Raw genomic sequence first — 11,427 nt, 5'->3', positions numbered from 1 at the left:
GACCGCATCAGATGAGAACGCAAGATATCATGTATGTAATACTGAGCCACAACAGCGCTTTGAATCTGTAATTTTATAACATATTTTTTGTTCCCACATTATCCAAGCAAATAAAGTGTCTCCCATTTCATGCAGCTGTTGACTGCTCGCCGCAGAAAATCGCGGAATTTACAAGTCAGTGCCGCGGAATTTTGAATTTGACGCAGCAGAAAACAGAGGGCCTTAAAGGAGCAGTCTAGAGGCCCACAACTTTTTTTCTGTTTTTGGTCAGTATGGAATGTTAGGCGGCCGAAAACAGTTTTCCCACAATTAGTGCAACCGTAGCTAAATTGGGACGCCTGCAATAGCTCCCCGAACCTCCCGCGCGCGAAACACCCTCCTTCGCCTTCACGATAGGCACGTGATGAGCGCCACCACACACGTCACTATGTGACGCAAGTGGTGAGGACGCTCCTCATTGGACTTGGGATCACATGATCGAGGTGAGCAACATCGCCCAGGCCGGAGCGTCTGCTACCGCTTGGGAGACGCCATGCGTTCTCCGGCTTCGTGATGTCCGAAACGGAGGGTTTGAAGGCTGTCAACGACACAACCACGATTTTTTGGGACCGCAGGCACCACGGGAAGAACGAGTGGTGCAGCCCGAAATTAACTGCGTTTGAACAGCAAAAACCCCGTGCTTCTCGACAGTGTGCAGCCTGTCCGACAGTTTTCACCGCGCAGTTGGTTCAGTGGCTAACAGGTGGCGCCACAATACCGCTTCCACAATACCGCTTCGCAATAGCTTTCTGCTGCTGTGAATTCTGAGATTGCACAGAAGCCACGGATATATTACTCTTGTGATCGTAATCTTATTTTCTCAGGCTGCGTATATGCTTCTTCTTTTAAAGAAAACGTGATATAAATCATATAAATAATAGAAGTCAACAAGAAGCAGCTAGCAATGTTCGTAGCAGACGGTTTTTCCTACGAACGAATGAGGGGCTCTCTACCACGAACGTCACACTAGAGTGGGTGTGGTCTGCAGTTGGAGCGCTCCGGCCTGTCACCGCGGCAGCGATTTTCCAAATTAATTGCACCGTGGTGAAACAACTTTGGACAGAAATATTTTGTGGGAATGCTTTTCACGTACTGCTTTACAAGATGACAGCAGTTTTGGGCCATGTTAGATACCACTTTAATGCTCCTTTAATTGTACCTAAGTGCTGATACTATGCAAATTGCTTTCTTCGTTTTGGAATACCAATAATTCCATCTCTAACTATCAGGTTTAGCTTGAAAATCACAAATATGTATGTGTATGTATGTAAAATTGTAATGTATATTGTGTATAATTAGGGCCTGACTTTTTCGGGTTTTATTTTGGGCCAAATTCGGGGGGTAAATATCGGGTGATATTTGTCATTCGAAAATTCGGGTGTATTCGGGTTAAATCCCGGTACGGCATATTCTGTCGTCTGGAATTCGGGTGTATTCGGGTGATTTTTTTTGTTTAATAAAAATTTCTCTTAACATGGAACTAATGTTTAGCAATGTTATCAAACTTTATTTTAATGCACGCTTATGAGTGTGCCACGCGACCCGGATGTTTTCGGGTAGATTCGGGTTAAACCCGAATTTTACAGATTTCGTTCGGGGGGTAAATATCGGGCGGATACGGGTTTAACCCTAAAAAGTCAGGCCCTATGTATAATATGTAATGTAAAATTGTATTTCAAATGCACGTAGATTTATAGGTAGCCTTCTGTAACCTTCAATCTACCCCCACTCGTTCTACTGCTTCCGCTCATGCGGACGCGTAAAATTGTGTCTTTCTGTAATATGAGAGCTAGCTACAAAATTTGTGGAAATCAGAATTATATAATTTTTGCAAATTCAGGTTGAGAGGCATACAGCAGGCGCGACAGCGAAAAGCCTTGCTGAGGCAAGACCAGGAAGAAGCCAAGGGTGCAGAGGAGGCAACAAAGGGAGACGGAGATAAGGCAGTTAAGGGGCCAAAAACAGAAGAGGAGGAGGAAAATGAGGAAGGAGGGAACGAAAGTGGCAATGATAGCGAGGATCCGCAGGATGCAGAAAACGATGTTGATGAAGAGGTGAGATATGCCACTTGTACATATCGTAAGGTGCTACCACAGGCGCTGTCCTGTTAAGAAGAAATAGTTCAGTGTTTAAATATCAATCTTATTCCAGGATGGGGAACCAAATTTGTCAAATGAAGATCTTGAAAAGAAAATTGACAAGTTGGCAAAGGTGATTTTTTAAAATGTCCTTCATGTCTGTAGTGAGCCACCTAGGTCGCTGGTTGCCGGGTGTTTCAAGTTTCTGTCTAAGGTGATAAAAGTGTGTTACAAATATACTTTCATATCCATGTCACCTTCTTTTGTAACACTCTAAGCATTGTGCAATTTTCATGTGTGACATAGTCTCCCACTGAATTTTCTGATTTCTAGGAGCCATAGAATTGGTCTGAATTATCGAGCAGTAATCCTGATGCTTTTATCGAGCAATAAAAATTTTTAGTCAGTGGCAAAGAAACTTTTTGATGTAGAATTTACGTGCTTCAGATCGTTTGTGTTGCTTACACTTAATATATTTTAAAAAACGTTTTGGCATTACGGTTTGATGTAAGCGTTAAATTAACGAAATTTTTAATGTATGCATAATTGATTAAATAGATAAATAAAAGAAAATGACAAGAGCCACGAAAGTGCACCTTATCACCATGACATTGTGCGAAAACTACTGCTATTTTTTAACGTGGTTGTCAAGCAAGCATGTGCAGAAAATGCAGAAGAAAAATGCTTTCATTAGAGTCTGTCAAGGATTTGCATACGTAAGCATGGGCAAGGAATACAATTTAGAATTTTTTCTTTCTTTTATTAATATTCTTTTTTTTTTATGTTTAAGATCCGTGCCTTTCCTAGCTGTATATTTGCATGAACCGTTGTGTGTATTGCAGCAACTTGGCTGTGTGTCATGCTCCCACTGGGGGTGGGGACCTGCTTATTGTAACCGATCCTTTTCCCTCTTCACTTTAGCAACAAGCTCAATTCCAAAGTAAAGTTGCCAAAGCAAGCAGCACCATCCGAGCATCGATGCTGGGCCAGGACCGCTTCCGACGAAGGTACTGGTTGCTACCCATTGCAGGGGGGGTCTTTGTGGAAGCCATGGAGTCCGGAGAACAGGACGGCATGGGAGATTTTGTTGCCTCTGATTACATGATTGACGAGGATGACGATGAAGAGAGCCAAAAATCTAAGAAAGAGGCAAAAGACGTCAAGGTCAAAATGCAAGAGAAAGAATCGGACACAGCAAAGCGTAAGCAGCCAGAAGCGGAAACGAAACAGAACGAAGATGTAAAGAAAGAGGAACAACCAAAAGACGAGAAAGAGACTGTCGGCAAAGTCGAAGAAAAAGCCGAGGCTGTGAAAAAAGCAGAGGTAAAGGAAGAAGTGATTAAGACTGAATCTGAGAAAGAAATAGAAATAAATAAGGAGGTGCAGCCCTCAGCAGAGGTGAAACCAAAAGTGGCTGTTGGTCCCGAAGGGAACCTGGAGCAAGCGTGGATGATGCAGTCGCCCTTTCTGGCCTCTATGGTGGCTGGGAATCTTTTGTTTGCACAGGGAGGAAAAGACGGGGGAGGGGGGGACGTGTACCCTCACGTCACAGCGGAGCAGATGTTGAAGACCCTGGCGCAACAAAAGAGGCCCTGGTTCAGCATTCTGCCGCGTGTGCCCTGCGACGAAGAAAGTCTGGCTAGGTTGCCAGGAAAGGAAGGGGAAGATGACATTGAGGTTGAAGAAGAAGCAGGCGCACACCAACCGGGTGGATGGGTCAGCGTGATTGAAACGGAGGACACCACCAATCAGCATGATAAGCCACAAGCAGTGCCAGCAGGTAGGTGTCACATGGAGCAAAATACTGAGTACTGCACATTTTTTTCATTGGATGGCCTATTGATTGGCCTGAGCTCTGTTGGGCTCAGCCTATTTCCATGCCATGCATGCCGTATCTACATCACTGCGAGACTGTTGTTTTCCAAGATATGCAGTACTAAAAGCTAGGGGTGTGTGAATCCAAATATTTGAAGTGGAATTGAATATTGAATTGAATAGGGGGGGGAATGCCAAATACTGAATCGAATATTGAATATTCGTGCAAATTTTACGTATGCGTTTTGCTCTAAAAGTATGCAATTTGTAACCCATGGCTTTAGCACATGCATTGCCAAGACTGCATGCCGAGGCTATGGAATTTGCACTTTGGCAAGTTCGTATCTCGGGGCTTTTCGGGTTTCACCCGAAGTGACGACGATGGAATTCGGATTTTACCGGGTTTAGCCCTAAAACACAAGCCCTTATGCATGTTTTGTGTAGCAAAAAGTTTTGTGTGCATTACCTTGCAAAAGCGAGCTGACCTGTAGAGCCTGCTCAAGATCTATATTCAGGCTTATTTTTTGCTTCACTACGGAGTGCTTTCATACAAGCACCACACATGCATGTTTACATCAGTACATCAATGCCTGTGTCACTCATGTGCCAGTCATTGAGAGGATTTTGATAGTTGTGCAGTGATGGTGTTCATGTACTTGTGAACCCAAATGTTGTTAAGCTGGTTCTGCAAAAGCTGCTTACAGCAGAAAAAAATGTCATTATACATTTGCAAGGCTAATTTTTCAAACTCTTGGCAGTTGTAAAATCTCTGAAAAAAATATTGATCAGTCAGAACGCAAGCACGTATAACAGACTATTTTCTGCCTGAAAATAAATATTTTGTAATATTAATGAGCCTCTTACGTTTCCGGCATCACCTGACTGTCAGTGTGCAGCAAGGCCTAATATGACAGCTTGTATGCGCTGCCAGCTCATCAAGTCTTCGTTGTGATGATGAGTGACTCCCTTTAGTTCGAACTTCACTTTATTCAAACAAGTCTTGAGTCCTCTTCAATTTTGAAATTATGCAAACGCACTATATCTCTAAGTATCCGTAACAATGGATGTTGATGAGGAGTAAACACGAAGGCACACTTTCAGATTGCCTGCGAGGTTGGTGGAGAATCACGGACGTGTCGCAGCTACGGGCTGTAATGACGACGTTGCACACCAACGGCATTCGTGAGAAGGCACTGTTGAAGCAGCTGGAAAAGAGTTTCAACTATGGTGCAGCAGCAGCCATTCCAAACAGCCAACAAGGTGAGTCATCAGCTTCTTCATGAAAGCTGAAAAAGGGCTTTCACGATCATTCAACACATGTGGAGGTTACCGTTTGTCCCATTTCGATAGATGTTGGGTTGGAGATTACGGAGCGTGATAGGGAGGTGTCGGAGAAGCATGGTGGTGCTGTTCCTCCAGACTACGAAGACCAGTGGTCACCAGAGGTGGCCTTGAGGGTAGACCTGACAGTGTTGGAGCAGGTGGAAATTCTGGAAGAGAAAGTGGTTGGAGCCAGCATGCAGGCCAAGGTTTGTGATTGCAGCCATTGTGCCCATTAAATGACTTCAGATTGGTGGTACACTTTGCCCTTGTACGCACAGAGAGACCCAAAGGCCGTCCTTTATCCTTAGAGCCTGAAGTTTTCGGGAAATATTTTTTTCTAAATTTGGGGGGTAAAAAGCGGGTAAATAAACATGTGCGCTAAATTCGGGTGGAGAAACTTCCAGTATGCTAAATTCAGGGAGAAATCTGGCTCAGTTACTCGAGCTAACTGTACTGGTTTGGTACAAAAGGTGATGCAGCTGCATTTGCTGCCAAACAAGTGAGTGTGCATTCCAACACTCATCTCAGTGAGTGCAATTTGCCGGGTAAAAATCGGGTTTCACCCTAAAGATGCAACCTTTAATCCGGGAAGAAAATTCGGGGGAGAATCAGGTTAAACCCCAAAACTTCAGGCTCTGTTTATCCTTGATCATTGTGTTGTACTGCAAAATGTTCCCTGGAATCATTGAGAGAACCTGCTAATTTAATGCAGGGCTGGCGACCACAACCAAAGGCCTCTAATGACATCACGAGGGAGTTTCGACCATCATGTGTCCTACTTAACAAGAAGCTGCTTTCCTCAAGTGAAGATGGTGATGATGATGACAGCCTCGACAACTCCCCTTCGTCCACAAATGTACCAGAGGACAAGGAGACCGTGGTAAAGCCTGAAGCCGAAGCACCTTCTGCTGATCCTGCACTGCCTCAGCCATCACCGAAAATAAACGAGGATGGAAACAATCAAGAAGAAGGTGCCTTGGAAGATAAATCGAAAGAAGAACCTCAGGATAGTGTTGACCATGAAGGAGTCGAGGTTAAAAAACAACCGGATGGTGAAACTGGTGGTGCAGACAAAGTGGGTGATTCCATGAATCCTGTCCATGTTGCAAAGGAAAGGTTGCTGTGCTTGGAGGCTGCTATTGAGAGACGATACATGAGACCACCTCTTGGCACAAGGTCAGTTCTTTTATATTTTGAGCCACTAAGCCCTAAAAAATGGGCCAGGTGAAAGCATGTGTCATTGGAGAGCACTTCTGCTGGTTCTGGATCATTCCAAGCTCCAGTGACACTCTTCACCCCCCTCTAATCCTTATGCGTATTGTTTTTAGAGTAGAGGAAAACTAGATGCAGGAAAGGAACACTGTTGTCTGATTCAAGAAATCTGTGGAATGTTGCAGGGGTTACAATCAAACTCACAGGGAAGTCCTGTGACGAAAAAGTGCCTGTGCATGCAAATTTTGTGGCTCAACTGTTTCTCGGTAACGCAAGCAATGCTTCTGGCCAGTACAGTAAGATTTGCAGGTGTTCAGCACTGCAACAACCTGCACAGTACTCTGATCTTTTGCCGATAAATGCAAAACCCTGATGACACAATTTTTCCTGATTTCCGACAGAGATTGTATAACCTGGTTTTGTCTTGCAAATCTTTAAAAAGATAGTATGTAAAAGGATATTTCTTTACCAATGATGGGGTGTGGCTTCCAGCAGAAAATTCCTCGTCATTACAGTCATAAGTTGTCACAATTAAACATCTTGTAAGATCATTGTAACTACCTCGTATGGTACGCCAGTCCATATCTTAGAGGAAGTGCTCAGAAGCACTCCAAACCGATTGTTACACTCCAAACTAATTGTTGCTGTTATTGCATTCACCCGTACACCATGACATCAGTGATCCTTCAGCCTGTCGTTCTGTATTCTCCTACCACCTTTTATTTTCATGCAGCATATCCACGTGCACTTGTAGATTCACTTACAATATGCATATTGTAAACGCATTCAAGAACTTAATATCAGAAGAAGGCAAGCTTTAAGTGAGGCACCCACAGTAGCAACCATTATATATTATTATTATTATTATTATTATATACTTCATTATACTATGTGACATCACAGTTACAGCACATTTTTAAATTGGTAGTCGCATCGATCATTCTGTATTCTTCATTATACTGTACGATCCGAAGCTTCACAAGTTTCTTCACTTTCGCCTGACCAGTGGAAATTGTAGGTGACAATAAAAGGACTATCGCATCCGGAAATCTGTCCATGAAACTGATACCACTTTGTTCGGCATTGGCGGACAATTTACTTGGGATGTCACTCCCTGACCGAAGGAGTGAGAGGATGGCACTCAGAGGAGAAAGACACTGTCCACATGCCCACACTGCCACAGCATTTCTTTTTCCAAGGTCGTGCCCTCATTGGCTCTTACGGAGTGACGTTTTCTCGTTTTTCCAGAGAGGGGATTTTGGCATACTCTCAACATCTGCTGTCTACCCTTATCATGTACTCCATCGAATAACAATCAAACTACGACACTATTTTGCGTGGGATTTTAGATACCGTGGTCAGTGGTCCACGAGGAATAGCTGACATTATAGTTTCGAAATCGACTGGGACGGATGCGACCCTCTCTTTAAAGGCCGTATTTGCTACTGCGTATGATAATAACACTAAGCTTGCAGAAATGTGCTACAATGCCATATGTGGAAGCAAGCAAACAAGCATGAAGAAAACAAAATTTATAAATTTTGGTGCTTCTAGAAAAATATGCCAATGTGGCTGTTGAGAGGAACCTTGACAATACAGTCGTCTCAGGACTGTATGCAAAAAAAAAAAAATCAACAAACAAAAGCGAATCAAGCAAACTAAAGCAAACCAGTGTGTTAGCGAAAACTTGCATCTTACGTAAAAGCGCTGCAATTTACAAGAGTTGAGTAACTTTACTGTAATCTTTGATGGATGCACACTGCTACTTTAGAGTGACGAGCACGGCCTTGTGATCCATGAGGCGAGTGGCGATGTGGTCGATATTCTTGACAACGGTTTTGGAAGACCAAATCAATGCAGGTCTTTCTCGAGATCTCGAGAAAAAGTAACAGCGTCTGTGCACTGCCATAGATCCAGTGATAATGTTTGCATCCAGGGCCATCAGAAGTCCCTCGCTGCACAGGGAGTTAGTTGAAGTTCAAAGGATTGGTGCATTAAGAACGTTCTGTACAAAGAAAAAGGAAATAATTAATGAGGCAGAAATGGATTAGCATTGACATATTCTCTCTTTTTTTTTTCTTTTTTTTGCAGTCGACAACACCATCCAGCACTATCCACCCCTATCCACCTCTATCCACCCATAACTATCACTATCCTACTTAACAGTTTTATACAGAAAGAAGAAGCAGAAGTTTTAGATAGAAAACAGAGTGTTGAAAATGGCTTCTGTGCTACTTTAAGTGGTTCAAACTACATGTTAGATATGTTAACAAAAACCATAGCCTGCTTCAGACTTAAAAACGGCCTCAACCATATGCTTTGTGACTTAGTCACCAGATGTAATAGTGACAAAGCCAGTGAGAAAAATTGGAACAGTACAAATGTGTAATGACATGTATCTGGTTTGAAGGCTCAGGTTGCATTTGTTATCAGTGCATGCCAAAGCAGAGTCATACGGGAGCAATGGTCAGCGTGAAGGCCAAGAAGTATTACTGTCTTATGAGTATTACAGTAATACCAATAATACGCATTTTTGCATATTATAATACTAGCAATAGTATAAATACTTTTTTCAAGCTCGTATTATAACATGTAACGCAAACACAAAGAGTACTACAGTAATGCTATTATAATACTTTGTATTAGAATACCTGCCCACCCCTAGTTTGAATGAAGTTGTCTATAACTGCTTCATTTTAGTACACCAGGGGCAATACTATATCTGAAAGTAAGGCCCAGCCAAAGTAAAGCATCTGTTTAGGTTGACGGATTGTATGGTGCATTGTCCCTGTACTGGCGTTGCTTGACATACCCTGAACATAATTTTTTATTTCTTTCCTAACGTTTGATTCCTTCTTTCCCTGATTGAACTGTGACTGTTCTGAGTTAATCGTCAATGCATGTATAACCCCTTGGAAAGTTCGGAGAACTGCACTTTGCACAGTAGATTTATACACTTCTGCTTCTGGGTGATGCCCTGGATTATAGTTTGTGATATAGCACAATCTACAGCTCTTCCAAAGGTGGAAGTACAGTGACAAGTTCATGCATACAGAGGTGTTCTCGAGATGTGTCCCGTACAAATGCCTAAGGTTTCAGTGTCGTGTGGCTTTTCCCAAATCTCCTGTTAATTTCTACCTTGTCTAAAGCATGCTGAAGCACTTTAGTTCTTTACTTTATTCTGATATGCACAGTTAACAATTGGCACACAGCTGCTTTTTTTTATATACTTGCAGCAACAACAACTTTATTTTAAGATGATGAACGGGGAGTTCCATCGCGAGGGGCGATACTCTACCCCATTGCTGGTGGTGAAGTGGGGAGAGAAATAATGAGCTTGCAGCATTTCCTGCTATTTCTTGGTATTTTTGGTTGATTACAAATTTTGAAACTGTGAATTCAGTTTTTCAATTGCATAAAGTCATTGCAAGATTGAATATAACTTTTCATGCACTCAACAGCCTACGCAACGCTGTTACTGTGCGTTGAACATTGTACCGCTTTTGAATGATGGAACGCTGCCTTTGTGCAGTGGGAATAGCATTTTGCCACAGCAGCCAAGTGGTGTGATCAAGTGGGATGAGGAGACTGGAAAGGAGGAAGAAGAGGTGCCCCCTGGCCTGCTAAGGTGGCGCCAGGCTGTACAGTTGTGTCAGACAGCTGCGCAGCTCAGCATGTGCTTAGCTCAGCTGGAAGGCAGCATTGCTTGGGACCGCTCCATCATGAAAGCTGTGAGTTCTACGTGAAAGCTATATGAAAATATTGAAGGATTTTCTCTTAAAGGGAGAGCTGACCGCCTGATGTCTTTGAAATAAACCTGTCTAGCAGGAGCATTTGGCTCCGTGCAACTCCCCCGCGAGCCCCTTTTGCTCAGAATCTCCGTATTTCCGGAGTTGCTCGTATTTTGTCGTGATAGCCGTCAGTGCACTCGCACCTGTGGGGGAGGGTCAAGCGGGGCAACCTTCTCATCGGCTCGCATGACGTGTCAGCATCCTCTCCCACACCTCCTCCCCATGCATTTTCTGCAGTGGGAGGCAAAGAATTCTGCAGCACAAGCAAACTAAACAAGGCACCAAGGGATGTGCCCACATATCCTCACACTGACGTTGCGCATGTCTCCCTGTGTGCGGATTTCAAACCATGTATATTATAATGATTTATAATGCCAATAACAAGTTAAGCAGCTAGAGTTGGTGAAAAGTGAAGCGAAGATTCGGTAAATATGGAAACGCACTTTCTGTGGAAACAAATATCTGCAAATTTATGTTTGGAAAGTGAACTGTCTCTTTAAAAACTTAGTCTTTGTGTAGTCGCTTCTGTGGACCAGTTGGTTTGGTGGACCAGAATGTGACCAAAGTTTTGCTTTCTTTCTTGCAATAGTGCAACTTAGCTCGGCAATCTTTGGCTACTTTTTTTTTGAGGGGAGAGGAAATGTTTGTTACGTCTTTGTTATTGACTCATGACAGGTGATGATTTTTCTTGTCAAAAATAATGAAAATTCCTGCTGTACAGATGGATACATTCTTTATAATGAACCATGCGTGTGAACAGTGTTTGCATTTCCTGCAGTTTCCTACAGGGCCATCCTATTATTCGCTGTGACACAATCGCTCAATACACATAGTTTAGCAATGTATGTTAAGCATACGTAAGTTGCAGCACAGGAATGCAGAGAAATCTGTAGTCATTACACAAATAACTTGTGTTTCTCCAACAGAGCTGCCAATTCTGTCACAGTGGAGACAATGAAGAGATGTTGCTGCTATGTGATGGTTGTGACAAAGGATACCATACTTACTGCTTTAAGGTAAGAATCCCTGTTATCTAAGAGACCTTGCAAGCGATTGTGGCAAAAATGGCGAAGGGGAAGTTTAATTTATACCATTCTGGCGCAGCCAAAAATGGACAACATTCCAGAAGGAGACTGGTACTGCTACGAGTGCCTGAACAAAGTAAGTGT

At 43.0% G+C, this 11,427-nt stretch overlaps 1 protein-coding gene across 5 annotated transcripts in view; it reads left to right on the top strand.

Moving 5' to 3' along the window:
• Positions 1-11,427, top strand: part of LOC135386016 (bromodomain adjacent to zinc finger domain protein 2B-like) — a 45,901-nt gene that overhangs the window by 29,626 nt on the left and 4,848 nt on the right. For 4 of the 5 annotated variants that reach the window (XM_064615716.1, XM_064615713.1, XM_064615718.1 and 1 more), the window contains 9 exons: positions 1,880-2,093; positions 2,191-2,250; positions 3,039-3,897; positions 5,034-5,192; positions 5,283-5,461; positions 5,968-6,431; positions 10,000-10,198; positions 11,185-11,274; positions 11,363-11,419. In XM_064615716.1, the coding sequence (XP_064471786.1) occupies positions 1,880-2,093; positions 2,191-2,250; positions 3,039-3,897; positions 5,034-5,192; positions 5,283-5,461; positions 5,968-6,431; positions 10,000-10,198; positions 11,185-11,274; positions 11,363-11,419 (2,281 nt within the window). The remainder of the gene's footprint in view (positions 1-1,879; positions 2,094-2,190; positions 2,251-3,038; positions 3,898-5,033; positions 5,193-5,282; positions 5,462-5,967; positions 6,432-9,999; positions 10,199-11,184; positions 11,275-11,362; positions 11,420-11,427) is intronic. The other variant, XM_064615715.1, reaches the window with a different exon arrangement.

The sequence above is a fragment of the Ornithodoros turicata genome, chromosome 2, assembly GCF_037126465.1.
Source record: "Ornithodoros turicata isolate Travis chromosome 2, ASM3712646v1, whole genome shotgun sequence".
NCBI lineage: Eukaryota > Metazoa > Arthropoda > Arachnida > Ixodida > Argasidae > Ornithodoros > Ornithodoros turicata.
The sequence above is the reverse complement of the archived record's forward strand: the minus strand, read 5'-3'. Positions and strand labels throughout refer to the sequence as shown.